The 18,673-nt window shown below is 46.8% G+C and overlaps 1 protein-coding gene across 2 annotated transcripts in view; it reads left to right on the top strand.

Moving 5' to 3' along the window:
• Positions 1-300: 300 nt before the first annotated feature.
• Il17rd (interleukin 17 receptor D) overlaps positions 301-18,673 on the top strand; it is a 71,963-nt gene continuing 53,590 nt past the window's right edge. For both annotated transcript variants that reach the window (XM_037208767.1, XM_028882414.2), the window contains exon 1: positions 301-659. In XM_037208767.1, the coding sequence (XP_037064662.1) occupies positions 534-659 (126 nt within the window). In that variant the 5' untranslated portion in view covers positions 301-533. The remainder of the gene's footprint in view (positions 660-18,673) is intronic.

The following is an 18,673-nucleotide window of genomic DNA, read 5'->3' as shown; positions in this document are numbered from 1 at the left end:
GGAAGCAAGTAATTTGTCCTAGGTCCCAGGAGTAAATGTAGAGCCAGGATTTCTCTAGAGGCCTTATTATGCTGACATTAATACTGACATTTCCCTGTGTCTTTGGTGGGACGCAAGAAGGAACTTGACATTTGAAAAGCAAGTACTCATTAAATTATTAATTTTAAAATTACTGTTATTATATTCTTTGATTCGCTCCAAGTTTTTGTATGGAGCAGTCATCATTTGGACAAATCCTTTGGATTAAAAAAAAAAAGTTCCCTCGGTGAGGGGGTTGAAACTTGTTGAAGCCCGAGTCTCAGCGGCTGCGGGGCGGGGTCAAGACAGGAGGGGCGGGGTGGAGGGGCAGGACCGGGTGGGAGAACTGAGATCGAGGGCGGGACCTGGAGGAGAGAGGCGGGGCGAAGCCCGGCTGCGCATGCTCGGTGTGGACGGCCCCCTGCTGCCGCGGCTGCCACCGCCCACTAGGGACTAGGAGCGAGCTGCAGGCGGCTGCCGAGCGGAGAAGGGCCCCGCTGGGCTAGCGTACGGCTATGGCCCCGTGGCTGCAGCTCTGTTCCTTCTTCTTCACTGTCAACGCCTGCCTCAACGGCTCGCAACTGGCAGTGGCTGCGGGGGGCTCGGGCCGCGCGAGGGGCGCCGACACCTGTGGCTGGAGGGTAAGGCGAGGGTTTCTTTGGGCTCCAGGTTACCTGGGGGCGCGCGGCGAGCACAGGTGCTCGCGGGCGGGCGAGCCGGGGCCGCCCGATCTCCAGACGCCTGATTTGCCGTCCGTGGGGTCCCCGGCTCCTCCAGCCCATCCCCGCGTCTCGGTCCCTGGGCGCGCATCCGCTGGTCCCGCTCGGGATGAAAGGGGCCGCCGACCCCTGGCTTTGTGTTGCTAATGAGGCGCGGCCGCTGGCTGGGGTCCGACTCCCGAGGGCGGGTGGCTGGGCGGCGGGGCGGGGGCCGTGCGCCCCACCCTTTGTTCCCGGCCCTCTGCCCCAGGGCTACGCGCCCCGGACTGGGATCTTCCGGGCTGTCGCGGAACGGGTGCACTTCGGAGACCGTGGTTCGTGCCCCGAACCTCTGGTCTACAGCTCTGCAAGGGCTTAGGGCATCCAGGGAGGGAACCTGGATGCATCCCCTTTAGTATTAGGGAACGATGCATCCCCTTTCTCTCAGTCGCTTTGTTCCTGTTCCTTTTAGGCAGCTCGGTCACCTTACGCCTACCCCACTGCCGAATCCTAACTTTCTGAGAGACTTTCCTTACCATTCAGCCTTTCGTCTGGCTAATGGTCTCATGGTGCCACCACTACCCTTCAACAGGTCCCAGCTTGAGTTGTAAATGTTTTCATGGCCAAAGGGCAGCGAAAGTTTGTCCGCTCCGCCAGGTGCCCCAGACCTGAAACTGGTGGCGCCCAGACTTACTCTGCATGCTTGGAAGCCCTCTCCCCAGTGCGGGTGTTCCCTTGATGTTGTCTGGGTAGTGCGGTCCCCTGGTCTGCGGACCTTGAGCCTTCCATAGAGGCAAGGGCGCTGCAAGTCAGGCCGTTCACACCGTCAGCCCTATTGTGAGAACACAGGCTTTGCACTCAGGCAGTCCGGAGCATGTCTGGAATGCCCAGTCTCAGTTTCCTTACCTAGAAAGCCGAAGGGGGGTGGGGTATGGTGTTGCTGATTTCCGCAGGGCTCCGGGACATGTTGGGACAGTTTGCCTAGACCAAGGTTGACTTACCTTTTCCCGTAGACTCTACTAAACAGCCTTAGTACAGGCAAGACCCAGGACAGGACACCTCTTAGGGACACTTAGTTCACTTGCTTCACATTTGAGAGAATCACAGTTCAGAAAACCAGGTAAGAGCGGGCAGCTACCGTCAACGATTCCCACTCTTTTCCTGTTTAGTAAACGCCGTTATTCTTTCCCGTTTGGGTGAAGCCTCACGATTTCTTACTGTGTTCCATTGCAGTAAAACAGCACTATTAGTTTTTTTTTTTTTTTTAAACAGATTCCAAATTTCCTTAAGGCGATCTCATGTTGGCTTATCAATTCTAAGATTTTTAGATCTAGACTGGTACTGGCAGTTGTTGCTTTTCTGTAGTTAACATTGGGTGTATAGTTGTCTCTGAAGAAGCCAAAGCAGTGTTTTTGAATGTATCCCTCGATTACGGCCAACCCCCCCAAACTCCCATCCCCCCATCCCTGTGGATGTGGTCCCATCCCTGTTACCCAATTCTTGTCCACCTGGGAGTGATCCCAACAGCTCCTGCCTTGGTACCTGCTACAGTCCTTTCCTCATCTCCTTCCTGGATGAGCATGGAAGCTTCTGGGCCATATCCCAGATTCCAGGCTCTTTCCCATGGTTCCTTTCCTTCTGTAATTGCCTGCTTGGTACCTGTGTGAGAGTAGCCTGGCTTACCCACTCTCCTCACACAGCAGTGTTTTCTGCCCCCTCCCTCTCTGTGTCTAACTTCTGATTCCTTTCACACGGCCAGAGTTGCTTTCCATCTTGACTGTTTTCTGCCCTGAGAGCTCCCTGCTTGGCTTGACAGTCAGCTCATGAATGCCATGTCCTGTGCTTTACTGTCTTATTCAGATCCCTTACTCTTTGGCATTCACCAGTTTTGTGTGTTCAGTATCCTTGGTGGCCTCAAAGCCTGGTGTCCTGTAGATCTTGGTTGAGGGCATGTAGACCATGCAATCTTTCTGCAAAATCCTATGTTAAATGATTTGAAGGATTGGGAGAGCTGAGCCTAGTGCTTGAATACCAGCTACTCAGGTGGCTGAGGCAGCAGGAACAAACCTTGGGGGCTTGCCTAGGCTTCAGAATGAGTTTCAGGGCTAGCCTAGTCAACTTAGAGAGACCCTGTCTCCAAAGAGAGAGGGAAGGAAGGAAGGAAGGAAGGAAGGAAGGAAGGAAGGAAGGAAGGAAGGAAGGAAGAAAGGGGGAGGGAGGGAGGGGGGAGGGAGGGAGGGTGCTGGGGGTGATACAGCTCAGCGGTGGAACATGTGCTTGGCATGCCTGAGGTCTGGGTTCATCCCCAGTGGGAGGCAGGCAAGGAGATCTCAGCACCAGGCTTCCATGTGCTCTGTCTTGTCTGCAGTAGGCCTTGCGTAGCGCTCCTGGCTGCAGCCACTTTGAAAGCTTGGGAAAATATCATCCGTTTGCCTCTTACCTTTTTAGTGTCTTCTCTCAGCTCCATCATGGCTTCCTTCCTGCAGGAAACCCTCCCTGCCCCCACCTCAATAATTAAGATGTCCCAGAGGTTGCTCTGTCGTGGATTTTTAGTAGGAGCTAGTGTTCAGAATCTTGGGTATTTGGGTCATAACTGCCTGCCTGTCCAGGTCTGGTACTCAGCCTGTGGATGTTGGCCCTTGACTCTGAGGTCACTTATAGTCTAGTTGGGTCTGTATAAATATATAAGAATAAAAGTCAAAGGCTGAGGCAGGAGGATGGCTGTGATGAAGTCACCCCCTTCCCTCCAGAAAAAAAAAAAAGCTAGGCGGGGAGAGGGGATGTAGGAATTGTAGCTCATTGGTAGAGTGCTCACCTAGCATCCTACAGGGTCTGGGGTCATTCCCCATTGCTTGGAGAGTCAGGGGAAGGATAAGAAATCAAGATGGGTTGAGTGGTCCTACCAGCGTTTAGCACCCAGAAGGTAGTGGTAGGCAGATCTCTGTGAATTCAGGGTCAGCTTGGTGAGCTCCACGCCAGCTGAGGATACATAGTGGGACCCTACCTCACACAAACAAAAATAAGGAATGAGAGCAAATTATATGTGATTTGAACAGAAGTGGGTCTCCTGGGGTCTGCGTGTCACTTAGAACCTTGAGCCTTGACGCCTGAAGGCAGGGCAGAGTCTGGACACTGGAGAACAGATGAGTGAGTGCCCCGCTTAATCTCCACAGGGCATTTGGGCCGTTAGAGGACTGGATATTTTCCCAGGATTTAAAGGTGCAGCATCCAGGAGAGCTGCTCTCAGGGGCCAGGGCTGGCCTCATTTAAGTGGTCAGGTTTCACAACCTCCCTATTACTTGTGGGGTAATTAAGGGGCTGATACCATCTCGAACACAGTTCAATGTTTTAGAAATGAGTTTGTGGGCACACTTCCTCAACTATTTGAAGGAAGAAAAACCCTCAAAGTCTTTGCCAGGTAAAGTTGTGCTTTGAATAATAAATACTGTTTTTTCAAAGGAGTAACAATTTGTAAAGCTTCCAGAGGGGCCGGCTCCTGCGTTGACACTGGCTTGAACCCTTACTCCTTACATTTCTTCTCCCTCGTTCCTTCTTATTTTGGTTGTGTGAGACAAGGTTTCTCTAGGTAACAGCCCGGGCTGTCCTGGAACTCACAGAGATCTGTCTGCCTCTGGAGTTCCGAGATTAAAGGTGTGCTCCACTACTATTGCCTGACACTTTATTTTTTGATATTCGTGTTTTATTTAGTTGATTTACTGGATTCGGCTGTGCGGGTGTGCACTCAGGCAGAGGCCGGAGGATGTCAGGTGACCTGTTCTATTACTTTGTTTTATTCCCTTGACACATGTCTCTACTGAACCTGGAACTGGGCTGGGCAGCTGGCAAGCCCTGGTGATCCTCCTGTCTCTGCTCCCCTCGGCACTCACAGTGTTACAGGCCTAGCCACTTAGCATGGGTAGCCCATGTGTGACTTTTCATTTGGGTGATGAGGATTCGAACTCTTGCTTGCCGAGCCATAGCTTGTGCCCATTGACTCATTTCCCTAGCCTCAACTCTTTGATGGAGGAATGGTTCTGTTTGTGGTGGGTACCTTTAATGGGTCAGTCCTTCGTGCTGGGAGATTCTGAAACCTCCCCCTGTCTTGCTGAGAACAGGAGTTCCAAAGTCAGGCTTGGTGGGCCGTACCCATATAAACACTTGGGAGGCAGAGCAGGAGGACTGAGAGTTCAAGGCCAGCTTGGGGGCCATATTGTAAGTTCTGGGCCAACGTGAATTATTACATAACGGGACCTTAACTTAAAGAGGGAGCAAGCAAACAAACAAAAACGTGAACCAAAAACCTAGAAATCCATTCTCACAAATTTCTGTTTAGTAGGTGTTCCTGTGGGCCATTTCTGGTCTCCTACCCTAGATGGCGTACATATTCCCTGGTCTATTGTGTCTGAACTACCATTTCTAAACCCCTTCCCCCAAAAGACTGTCTTTAGCAGTTCAGAAACTGTATGCTGGCACCACACAATGAAGTACAAGTTTCCCATTTAAGGCAAATATTTCATCTCCAAAGGTAGAAAGGAATAGGGTAGTATGGGGGGGGGGGATGTTCCAGCTGGTTAAAATTTAGGACCCTGATAAAAGTCCAATCCAAGAATTCTTCCTGGCTGAGAGCCCAGGCATGTTTATTTGATTCTGAGTTGGATGCATTCACTTGCAGCTCATGACTCCTAAGCCCCCTATCTGGTCTGCTTGTTCTGTGGTCATGTGGACCGCATCACAGACGTCCTTGTGTCAATTACAGACTTTTTAGTTAAAAAGTTATTTTAGTTTTGGGTTGGCACCTTTTTTTAAAAGAGCTGTTTTTATGAACATGCCGCGCTTTCTTCCAGCCTATTTTGCCTTTGTTTTCTTTCTCTCCATCCCATCCATCTAACTCTGAAAGCTCCTGAAGTACTGGGACCACTGTGCTGGTTATCAACTCAGGGATACAGCCAGGTGAATGAGTGAGTACTGCTTTAGAGCATTATTTCTTCCCAAACCTGGTTTTTCAAAGACATATCCAGAAGCTTCTGGTATCAAAATTGCCTTGGGAACTTGTTAGAATGAAGATTCAGGGCTAATGGCACCAGAGTAAGAGTGTAGTAGAGCTCAGGAGTTAGCGTTTGGACAAGGGCCTGGGGTAAGACGATTCTGGTGCTGTCTCAATGATAAGACACATCACTTTAGTGACGGGGTCTCCAAAATCAGAAGAGGAAGAGAAAATACTTTTAAAATATTTAAAATCAGTCATTTGGGCTTTAAATTATTTCACTGGACTTAGACAACGGTACCAAAAGTGAGGCCCTTTGGAGAGTGGGGCTTGTGTTTCTGGGGAGCTAGTTAGGCAGGGCATCCTGGCTTGGGTGGGGTCCTCTGGTCTAGGGCTAGAGAGGAGGCCTGGGAGAGAAGGTCACTTGATGCTTCCACAGGGTTCCTCTCCAGAACAGCTGGGTTTGTCTGGAAAACTGTCTGAGGAAGGAGCAGGGCAGGATCCAAGTCTGTCTCGGCAGTTCAGACCCAACGGACAGCTTCCCTACAAAGGAAAGAACCACTCATGTTTTTTTTCAGTCTTTATTTTAAGTTGAGTGTTTTTCATGCTTCATTTGGCTTAAAATGTGTTGGTTTTTTTTTTTTCTTTCAAGCCCCTCTTCCCTCATCTGTCCCTGAACTTTTCACTCACTGTACCCCAGCCACCACCACCCCCAGCTCACCGCCCCCCCCAGCAGATGTCTGCTGCTGCTGGGGCCACTCCATCAACAATAATTGTCCTCTTGCATTTCCTACCGCCTCTTGTGCCTGCCTGTGATGGATGGCTTTTCAGGCTTCTAGAAGCTGGGGCCCCCACCTGCCATTTGTAGGAGTGTGAGGAGGGGTGGGAGTGTGTGTGTGGCGGGACTGGGCTCAGGTACACACGGCAGGTCACCGGACTGTATTTAAAGACAGACTTCTCTCTTGCTCCCCTGGTATCCCCACCTTGGGCATTCTGCATCTTCCCCAAATGAGGAATGTCACTGCCTTCAGCAGGTCTGGAGCAATCTCTGGTTCCAGGAGGCCAGACTTGCCCAGCCAGTGGGAGGCATTCATTGTCCTTTAGGGCAGTGTTTATCTTTGGCTGTCGGGAAGTTCTAAATGGTCCTGACACAGGATTAGGTGACTGATGGCCCTCTAGCACATTGTCTCCTCAGGGCCAGGCCTTTGAAGCTCCTACTGGTGGGAAGTGAAGAGACTATTTGCTCTGTTAAAATGCCTTGGTATTTCCTCTGTTTAACCACAGGGCACTTCCCCTCTGCTACTCTGAACCCGGCAGGGGCCACCAGCTGATTGAAAAGACACAAGCCCCGGAGTGATCCTATCCAATTGAAGCAAATAGACTTTACTGCTGATTATAGCGGGGGAAGTCTAGGAATCTACTAGGTGGTTTCTTGTCTTTCTCAAAGTTTAGCCAGTCGACATAATTCATACTTAAAAGTATACATAAATGGGTCTTTTTTTTTTTTTAATGAGGGAAACTCAAATTAGAAGTTAAAATTGGGGTATGGCAAGTTAAATCGACAGACTTTTTAAGTCGTGTTTAGGAAGGGCACAGTGTCTAGTCATAGATAACCACACTGGGCTAGCCACTCTGCTACTGTGTGTGCTTGGGTCTCTCATGTGCGGGGAAACCCACGGGAGAAATTTGCAGCTTGAATATATCTAGGGAGATACTCTAGTTCTTTTTCAAGCATTCAGGAAACTAAAGATGGAACAATTTAAAAATTGTAATAAAGAGTGAAAATCAAAACTTTGGCTGCTAAAAAAATTAACTGTAGTTACTCTCTAGTGGAGACAACTTTTTTTTTTTTTTTTATCATTTACAACTCCATTGTTCAAAGTATCCATTGTAAAAAGGGCTTCTGTTTTCTTTGGTTCCTTGTTTGGAAATGTTGGGGGAAGGTAGATGTAGCTAATTAAGGCTACACTGTTTAAAAGCGGGGACTTAATAGGTACCATCTGTCTTCGACAAATCACAGAGTAGATGACAAAATGAAGATGTGATGTGAACACACATGCAATTCTCTTCTGAAACGGAAGTTGGCCTATAAATTTTCTGACTTAATAGTGTAAATGAAAACTACCTCAACTCTGCATGTTTACAGAGCATCTCCTTTATGGAGAACTTAATGCTGAAATGTCCTATTTGCATACAGCTTTATGGGAGGATTGGAGAGAGCAGTAGGTGGTGATTACTGTTGGAAGTTTAATATAGTAGAATCATGTTGTATCTTTGGCCATTCTACATCTGACCTAATAGACATTAAACGTGAGACTGTGCATTAAAACTGCTACACTGAAGTTACTAAAAAAGCCATGAAATACTGAAGTATCAGCTTTGAAAAGAGAATGGATGTTGACAAATATCATTAATTAAAATGCTTATGTGTATATTTACATGTCCCATTAAACAAATCTTCAAATGAACCCTTTGGAAGTCATGAAGGATTGGGTTTTAAATACAACTCCCATCCACCCGCAGCTGAAAAAAATAACAGGGTAGGTAGGGTGGCTCAGTAGTAGAGGTCTTGCTTGGATTTGCCATGGGTTTGATGCTTAACACAAAAACATACTTTATATTCTTAAAACTTAGGAGTTTTTCCAAGGGTTCTGTTTTGTCCACTTTGTAGATGGATAGTAACCCTTTATAGAGTTCTGGCTGTGGCTGCAGACTTCTGTTCTGAGCTAGACCCTTGTGCTGAGGAGTGGGTGGGGATCTTTGAGGGAAAGGTGCGTTTTCTTACGATGGACCACGTGGCTTACAAACTTGTCCCTGAGGCTCTATCTCATCCAGGTGATTTCCGGTTTCTCTCCTGAAACGCCCCCTTCCCTGCCACTTAATCCGAGGAAAATGTAGTAGAGCGGAGACGGGTCAGCCTACATGCCCTGCTGGCTGACAGTTTATGGCCTCCTTCTGGGGTGTACACATTTGGTGGGGTGCTGACACCCCTGGTTAGAATTTATAGTAACCACTCAGTACCCTAAGTTCTCAAAGACGTCTTTGAAGGCAAGGTTTTTTTTTTTTTCTTTTAAGCAGAGACTTAAAAACAAACAAACAAAGCCGGGCGGTGGTGGCGCACGCCTTTAATCCCAGCACTCGGGAGGCAGAACCAGGCGGATCTCTGTGAGTTCGAGGCCAGCCTGGGCTACCAAGTGAGTTCCAGGAAAGGCGCAAAGCTACACAGAGAAACCCTGTCTCGAAAAACCAAAAAACAAACAAACAAACAAACAAACAAACAAATAAACAAAAAACCTAAGTGTTATTATGTTGTAGCATAATGCCAGATTCTGTCCCTGAAACTTCCCCTCCAGGTGGGGAGCAGAATAGGAGTATGGTCTTTGTAGCGGCAGTGGAGGGATGGATTCTGAGCCTCCAGCACAGAGCCTTTGGCTGGCCTTGGAGCATCCCACACCATGCTGCTAATTCCACACAGGGAAGCAGGAACCCACCTCAGCTGCTCCTCAAGCTGTGGTTAGCTGAGCAAAGTGGTTTCATGATGACTTAGTGTCTGAGGTCCTGCTTGCAGGCCACCTTGGGAAACTCACCTCTCAGTTGGTTCCTAACTGAAGCTTGCTCTGCCTCAGTTTCCCCAGCTTCAGAGGAGGCCCATCTTTCTCCGTGCAGCTTCTCTGGGTGTGTATTTTACCTGTGCACACAAAGCCAGTATTTAGTGAAGTCCTTATACCCTTCAGATTTAGTGAGGATGCACCCAAGCCATGTTTGCAGCCGAGGCTAGCCTGTAACTCACTAAGTAGCCTAGGATGTCTCAAAGTTCAAGCCTCCAGCCTCCTGAGTCCTGAGATTACAGGTATACACCACCAAGCCTGGCTTTCTTTCTTTATTTCCCTTCTCTATCCCCATTTCTACCTGGTAGACATTAGATTCTCCACTCATAGATCCTGAACGGCCGAGGATATTAAAATAGGATGATAGGATGCCTCCTTGCAATTGGTGTCTACCGTGGCCTCTCTGAGGAAGCCACACCTAAGATGATAATAATAATAATAATAATAATAATAATAATAATAATAATAATAAAAAATCCCTCTGATATTCTATTAGTTAACTTGTGTTTTTTTGACATTGGCTGATGATGTGGCATTAAGTACCAAGTTTAGCAAAAGAATTCACTTGAATTTATCCATTCACTTCACAAATTATGGGCATTCATGAAGGTTGACATACAGGACAGAGGCTGGGCCACAAACTCTAGATCCTCCCCTACCAAGGGCTTGAATAGAGGCTGCTGTTACCGGAGACTCACAGCTTGTAGTGCCTGATGCTTTTGACGAGTGCTGGGCATCAAGCTAGGCACCCTGGTTTTCACACCTTAGCAGCTGTCCATGTTCTTTAAAAGAGGTCCAGGTCTCTATTTGTCACCATAGTCCGAGTTGTCGTCGTCGTCGTCGTCGTGTCCCCCCCCCAAAAAAAAATTGTGGCTCATTTTTCTGAGGTCACATGATGGCTGGCCTGTCAGCATCAGAGGTGCTGCTTGCCTTTTGGGCTGGGGATTTGCTGGCCAGCTGTGGTAATGAGTTTTTGTGGGCTTTGATTTTCATGCCTCACTTCCCTGTGGGAGGAACTAGATATTTCTGATCTTACCTCTGCTCATATTCAGATCCAGCCAAGCAATCAGTGACTCCCCCGGCTTTTTTGTGGGAGACTGTGGGAAAAGTCCTGGTTGGCTGGCTATGAATTAATGAAATCCTTAGAAGGCTTCACTAAAGATAGCTCCTGTGGTTTGGGGGGAAAAAAAGAGAAAGAATGAAAGAAAGAAAAGGCATTGCCTTTTAATTTGAGAAAGAGGTCATGGAGTTTTACCAAAATTAAGCAGGGAAAAAAAAAAAAAACAACATCTGGTTGTGCTGGCCAAAGATGGCTTCAGAGTCGCAGGAGCTGTGGGTTCCCAGTGTGCACTGTGCGGTGGGGCATGCTACCCAGACTCCCTCCTTGCTGCCAGACACTCTGCCTCTCATTGTTCACCTCTTGGGTTTTGAAGTCATTTAGAGACAGGAATTCTACTCCCCACATCTTTTCACTTGAGTGTGTTTCCCATTCACTGAACTTTCTTCTTTTTACTCAGTACTTAGTCGTAAGTGCATAGTTTTTCAAGTTGGCCAGGTCTAGGGTAATCCTTGCCTTTATCTTACTTAAAAAGGACGGGCTAGGTAATGCAGGGGAGTTTGGGTGGAAGGCGAGGAGAGGGGATCTAAATGATCTCTAAGACATTTTAAAATTAGGGATTCTGATAAGATAGAGAATGATAAATTGCTGGAGACATCTAGGAAAGGGAGAGGATTTGAGAGTGACTTACGACTTTGGAAGGCAGGAAGACTGGCAGGTATGGTCCTAAACACCTGCAACTCTAGAACTACAGAGCCGAAGGCAGGAAGGTTGGAAGTTCAAGGCCAGTCTCGGCTACACAAAGAAATCTTGGCAACAAAACAAAACAAAAAAAGCAGAAACGATATCTTAATTGTCTGCTGTGTGCATACCACCCCCAGCTAAGTGAATGACAAACCAATTTGGGTTTTTAAAAACCTACAAGTATTTGGTCTTGTCTGCATTAAAATTAAATTATTTTCCTTTCCTTTCCTTCCTTCCTTCCTTCCTTCCTTCCTTCCTTTCTTTCTTTCTTTTTTTTTTTTTTTTGAGACAGGGTTTCTCTGTGTAACAGCCCTGTCTCTCCAGGAACTCAATTTATAGACCAGGTTGGCCTCCAACCCAGAGATCTGCCTGGCTCTGCCTCCAGAGTGCTGGGATTACAGGTGTGTGCCACCCTCCCCGACCCAGCTTGGGCTTCTCTTTTCCTTTATTGAATGTCTAAAGAAAGTGCAGGGTATCCTGGGTTCTCCTGTAACATGCCCTTTCCTTGGAGACTGTTTGAAGTCTTCTGCACTCACTGAAAAGTAGCAGCGCTCTCTCAAGAACCCTTTCGGTTTCTGCTGCTCGCAGGGCTTGTTACAAGCAGTTGTAGATGTCACCTTCAGTGACTGGGAATGAATTCCTGCTGGGTGCCTCTGACTCTAGCAAGTTTACAGCTGAGCGCTGCCTCCCACCAAAACCCAGCCATTTCTCTGTGCGGAGAAAACACTGAACTTTATTTCTCGCAAACCCACTTCACTCAAATATGTCCTCAAAGTCGGTTTCCAGCCTTTAAGTTCTGTGATTGCTTGTTGCCCACGTTTTCAGAGTCTCTTTGAGACAGTTTCTTTAGTTTAACTTGAACTACTGTCTCCTACCTAATTACATGGCTTTTCTTACTTGTATTTGGCCCTCACAGACTTAAGGGCCAAAACCTGTAAAGTTAATATTGGTAATTTTTCAAAGGAAGTTAAAACGTCAAAAAGGGACAAGTTGTTATTCTTACAGGATACCAGGGAAACGACAGACAAAACCCCATCTTTTATTCATAAGTCCAGGGGGCTGTGAGGGTGCAGGCAATCTTATGTGCCAGGCGTTTGTTCAGCTTTCAGGCCTGGGCCTCCTCCCCTGCTGGCCATGAAATGTCCTGCCGGGATGGAATAGTGGGACATTCAGCATCCAGAGAATGGACCCCAGAGGTTCAAACTTGCTTTTCACTTTCTTTTCTGGCACCAAGTCTGTGGTCTTCCCAGTAGCCTGACAGGGAAAGGCCAGAAAGCAGCGGCTATTCGGAGGCTGGCAAGGACAGAGTCCAAGCCAGTCCTGTGGGCTGCAACTTCTGTCCTGGAATGCACACCAACACAAAGGCCATGTGAGGGGGCACCTCGGGAGGGGCCGCGGCTTAGCTTGCCTTTGCTGGGCCTAGTTTGTTCTGGTCCCAGGAGAGAGTTCCTGTTTCCATGGCTACACTACCTCCAGTTTGGTGGGTCCAGAGTGCCGGGAGCTTTGATTTCCGGATGAACTGTGTTGGGAAGTGTTGAGGGCAGAGGGCTGAGGCCATGCAAATGCCTAGGCTCCACATTTTCTCTAGATCAAGAAAACTTGGGCAGCATTTGCTAAAACAAGACAGGAGTTTGATTCAGACCGGTGGGTTTTTTTGATTGGGAGCGCCTGGGAGGAATTTCTGGAGATACTCTTGGTTGTGGCAACCAGACTTTTGGTGGTGTTGGCACTGAGTGGGTAGGGCCTGGACGCAGCTAAGCATCCTAACAAGGAGAACTATCTAGCAATGAACAGCATCACTAAGGCCGATTTAGGGCTCCCATCTGAGTGTTGGATCCTTTCAATGCTTTTCAACTTCCTTTCTGCCTCACAGACCCTGGAGGCTCCATACATCCCAATGTGGAGTGATCTGCCACCGGACTCCCCCAGACATATGATTAAACTTTCGTGGTGCTCCCTGAAGATAGCCTCTGAATGCAACTACTATTTTGCATGCAAAAGACAGGTTTTTTTCCTCCCCTCTTGCCATAATTTGATCAAAGTGGCCTAACCTGCACCTCTGTTTTTGTTACTCACGGATGGTCTGTGGATAACATTACATTTTTTCAGCATGAAACCCAACACTTCAAATCCCTAAAGCAGTCTCAAATTTATGGTTAATAAAAGCATTTATTGTACTGGATGTCATCTGTTATATCACTCTGGGGCTAGAAACTGGCAAGCACTGGACAGGAAATATTTTCATTTCAAATCGCTTCAATCTTATGGTCTAGGGGCAAAAGTGTCTGATTTCAGGAAAGCCGCAGTGAATAGCGTGGTAATGAATGCATTTTTAGCTGATTAAGCAGGCATTCTCTTCTTTGCGAACAGGCTTCCCTCTTTGGCTTTGTGGGGGTTGAATAAACGTGGTATTAAATGATAGTGTTTTTTGTTTTTGTTTCTTTTCCCTATTGCCCAGTGCCTTCACTTTGGTCATCTTAAGATTCTAGTGTTTTCCAGGAATCCTGAGCAAAGCAGGCACAAACCAGGAGAAAGAAGATACACTGTGTTAGGGTCTCTTTGTCACTGCCTCCTCCTCCCTCCCTCCCTCCCTCCCTCCCTCCTCCCTCCCTCCCTTCCTTTTTCTTTCTTCCTTTCTTTTGAGGTAGGGTCGCCCTATGAAGCCCTGGCTGACATGGAACTCAATATGTAGACCATAGATCATGCTGGGTTGGAACTTGTGGCAATCCCCCTGCCTGTGTTCCCCTTCTGAGTGCTAGGATCGCAGGCCATGCCCCCACCCAGAGCAGAGAAAGTGCTGACTCTTCTGATTTCCCCTTTTTAAAATGGATGTTGGTACCTTGCCCTTGGAATCATGAAGTTAGGAGAAAATATATTTCTATTATTATTGTTAAGGAGGCCTGACGTTGTATTGTAATTTGAGGTCTGGATCATTCACATCTGACAAGTGAACAGCGGGGGTGAGGCAAATTCTAGGCAGATAGTCTGCGGGGGGTGATTTACCTAAGCCTCCTGCTGTAGAGAACTTCCTCCTGACGCCTCTTACCTGTTATTGCCACCTTCACTTTCAGCCTCAAGCAGCTAGGCCTCCCTAGATTGTCTCTAGTGAGGTTCCCGGTTTTTCGGATGAGAACTCCCTGGCAGAAGAGCCAGGAAGGAATTAAGACAGGAGGACATGTGACTTGAGGAAGGCTCTGCCAGAAAACAGAGCTCCAGAGTTCCACCGCCTGTCCCCACAGGCAGTTGCACTTGCTCTGTCCTCCAAGTATCCAAACTAAGTGGGACTTCTCTCTCTCTCTCTCACACACCCACACCCACACAAACACACACACACACACACACACACAGCCAAGCGGCTCATGGGGAGAAGGGGAGGGACCAGGGGGCACTTTGCACACCATCAAATTAAACTTAGGTTAGACACTTACCTCAGAGTTACCTGGCAGAGGACCAGACTCACCCTAGGAAAATTCTAGGATTGGAGTGGAGTTGATGCCCAGCCTGACCATAGTAGACACCCGCTTAAGTGAGATTTCCCAGGCAAGGATTCAGTTTTCCAAAAAGCTGCCAGGTCAGGGGTTTTCAGGGGTTTCCAGGGGTTGGTAGAGATATAGAGAGATTTGACTAAAGGGCATGCGGGCATGGTGGAGTGTTTCACACTCACTTATGGTGGTGATCAAGCCAATGTTTACCTATGTATATTTAGATTCCAGGAAACAATTTTACTGGCTATGAAATTTGTGTAATGCCTTGATTAAGCTGAGGTATGGGGTCACCTCGGTGTCAGTTGAGATGGCAAAGAGTGCCCAGGACTCAGCGGTGAGACAGTTTTATTCGAACTGCAGAAGTAGGTGTGGACAGGTGCTCAATTTTGTGACACAGTGATGCGTGGAACCTTCGGTGATGATGGGCGTGCTCTTTCCTGAGCTGTCCCATGTTGGTGGCCACAAACCATTCATTTGTAGCTGTTGAGCACCTCAAAGATGGTTAGTACATTTGGGGCTTTGGGTTTTTAATTTGACTTAAGTTTGCACTGGAGAGGCCAGCACTTGGTGTGTGTGTGGTTGGTGGGGTTAGGATCCGGAGGCAATGTCAGTTTGAGCTATATCCTGGGTTGGACCCTAGACTGGGCTCCATAAGACAGTTTCTCAACATAAACATCTTAAACATTAAAAGGAAAACAAACATTAAATAAATAGCTCTATGTGGCTAGAGGCTACTCGAGTCCAGCTTCTCTTGGCAGTTGTGTGTGGCTGGAGCCGCTTGACTGGCCAGTAGGCATTGTGTCAGTACGGATCTTTGGCTCTTAGTTGGGTGCACACTGAACCCAAGGGTATTTGATGCTTCAGGGACAATAGTGATTCATCTTAAATACAGGGCAAAACAGGAACTTAGAAGAACTTGCCAGCTGGGGTTGGTAAGTACTGAGAAGGTGTCTCGGAACTGGGACTGACCCAGGACCTGCCCAGGCAGAGAGGATAGTCCTGCCAGCTGAAGAAATGGGCTTTTTCTTCCCCCAAAGATGGCATCATATTTGGCCCAGATCAGCCTTCCATTTTTCAACCTCCTCCATCTTCAGAGGTGCAGGGATTATGGCTGGTGAGAGAGCTCAGTGGTGGGTAAAAATGCTCCTGCCAACAAGTTTGACCTGAGGTCAGTCTCTGGGCTTCGTGTGGTGGAAGGAGAGAGCCCACTCCCGTAAGTTGAGTGAGAAACGTCCCCCAAAGGCTCAGACATTCGAACTTTTGGTCTGTAGTTGGTGGTGCTATTTGGGGAGGCTTGGGTGGGGCAGCCTTGCTGAAGGAACTGTGCCAGAGGGGGGGCGGCAGGCTTTGAGATTCAAAGCCTCGGGACTTCAGCTCCCCTCTCAGCTTCCTGCTCCAGCTACCGTGCCTGCCCTTTGCTGCCGTAATGGACTCCTCTCTCTGGAACTGCGCGGAATCAACTCTACAAGTCACTTTTGGCTTTGGTGTTTGATCCAGCAACAGAAGAGGAAGCGATACACTACCACATGCACATGCTCCCTCTCTAAACAGTCCGCAGTTGGAATACAAAAACATTTAAAGGTGCAGAGGATGGAGTGCTGATTACTTTTCCTTTGCGGTGATGGGATATTTGGGAAAACAGTACAGGGTGTTGTTTTTAACTAAAACTCTATTGTTTTATTTTATCAATAAAGACTTGGGAGCCAGATTCCCCCCCCACACACACACTTTCTTCCTCTTGACTTTGTCTAGCTTTTTTTTTTTTTTTTTTTTTTTTTTTTTTTTTTTTTTTTTTGGTCAATTGGTTGCTTGCTCACCCTCTTGACCTATGGTTGACTTTAATCCTGTTTACAATGTTCAAGCAGAAAGCTCTTGGATGAAAGGTGTGTGCTAGAGCTGAGCCACACCACAGCTAGAGGCCGGTTTTTCCAGTAAATAACATCATTTCGGGGTTTACAGTGTGATCAAATATTCTGCAACAATAGGGCTCAAGGGACCCTCTGTAGTGAGGTCAGGGGTGTGTATGGCCAGAGTAGTGCTGTCCTGGGTGTACCTCCTAGACGGGGAAAGTCAAGAAGGTCCATGGTTACATCCTTTTCCCTTTTGGGGGAGCGAGACCAACATTGAGCACATAGCCTTCCTCTTGGCCTGTGTTCTGCCCCCCCTTCCTCCCTCCCCCCACCTAAGATTTGTTTATTTCTCAGTGTGTGTGTTTGCCTCTGTGAGTTTATGTGCAACTTGTGCATGCAGGGTCCCCCTGGAGGCTAGAAGAGGATGCCGGAGTCTCTGGAATCAAAGGTATAGGTAGGTACTGGGAACCAAGCCCAAGTTCTTTGCAGAAGCAGTAAGCATCTCTAACCATTGAGCGTCTTCCCAGCCCCTTGCTCAGTCTCTTAAACCTACTGAACCAGGCCGGATATGGTGACTCATCCATTTAATCCCAGCACTTGAGAGGCCTGGGCTACAGAGTGAGTTCTAGAACAGCTAGGGCTACACAGAGAAACCCTGTCTCAAAAAAACAAACAAAAACCCACCAAACCAAAACCCAACTGATCCATTTATGGCATCTTCTATTTATCTATTTGTTTATTTTTATTTTATATGCATTGGTGTTGCTGGAGAGCTTCTCTCCAGGTTCCCCAAGCCCCGCAGTCCCACAATCCACTTATAAAATAATCACTCAGACGCTTATATCACTTATAAGCTGTATGGCTGTGGTAGGCTTCTTGCTAACTGTTCTTATATCTTAAATTAACCCATTTCTATAAATCTATACCTTGCCACGTGGCTGGTGGCTTACCAGAGTCTTTACATGCTGCTTCTCCTGGTGGTGGCTGCAGTGTCTCCCTCCTCAGCCTTCCGCTTCCCAGCATTCTCCTCTCTCCTCGTCCTATCTACTTCTTGTCTGGCAACCTACTTCCTGCCTGGTCACTGGCCATCAGTGTTTTTTTTATATAGAGTGATATCCACAGCACTTCCCCTTTTTTTCTTTTTTTTTAAAAAGGAAGGTTTTAACTTTAACATGGTAAAATTACATATAACAAAACAATTACCGAGCAAGAATTATAGTTACAATATTAAAGAAGATGTCCTATCTATCTTATATTTGTGAGTTTAAGGTTTTATATCTAACTTATCTTTTATCATAACTGAGGAAATTACAACTATCTAGTTTTTAACCACATCAAAGACCTGAGAAGGAACATAATGGTACCTGAGAAATGGTAGATGGATGCAAGCAACTTTCGGGAATCTTGCAAGAGTAGACCAAGACAGCTGGCAGCCTGGACAGTCACCTAATGTTTCTCAGCATTGTTGGTGCATTCAAAATGGCTACAGGCCTAGAGTATCTGACAGACCATTTTTAGAAGCAGGAATTCTGAGAGACCATCTTACCCTGTCTTGGCAGAGTACAGTGGTCGCTTTCCTTGTGTCCCGCTTGTCCAGAAAGGACAGCATTATATTTGTACTGTCAGCCATCAAGGCAAGGGCAGTTCTTTGCCCAGTAGGCCATTTTGTGCCAAAAAGACAAACTTCCAAATGGAAATGTCTTAGAAGTCCAACATTCTCTCGGATCAATTGGTGCAGCCAGGAGCAATTGTGTCTCACGTCAACAGAATTTTAAGTTATTTAAATGCCATATTCTCTAGGTCTATGATGTGTTTGAAGATTACCTATCTATCTGAATATATTTATGTATACCTAGAAGACTTAACTAACATGGCTACAGATATGATTATCATAGATGACTAATTATTAATCTATTTTTTAATTATCCATTACAATTTTAAATGAGTTACATAAACATAATACCTCAAATAAGAATAGAAATATATATATATATACAGTATAACAAAATTAACTTCAAGTTTGTATCAATAAACTAAAATTTATATCAATGTAAAACATTTTAAACATAAACTAAAATCTATACCAATGTAAAACATTTTAAACAAGTTGTTCTTTAAAAGTAGGTTCATTAATCTACCCTTTTATCTTATCATCTCCATATCCTCCTATATATCTATATCTATATATCCTCCTATATACCCCTTTTCTTTGTTAGAAAGAGATCACAT

This window comes from Peromyscus leucopus, chromosome 9 (assembly GCF_004664715.2).
Source record: "Peromyscus leucopus breed LL Stock chromosome 9, UCI_PerLeu_2.1, whole genome shotgun sequence".
NCBI lineage: Eukaryota > Metazoa > Chordata > Mammalia > Rodentia > Cricetidae > Peromyscus > Peromyscus leucopus.
The sequence above is the reverse complement of the archived record's forward strand: the minus strand, read 5'-3'. Positions and strand labels throughout refer to the sequence as shown.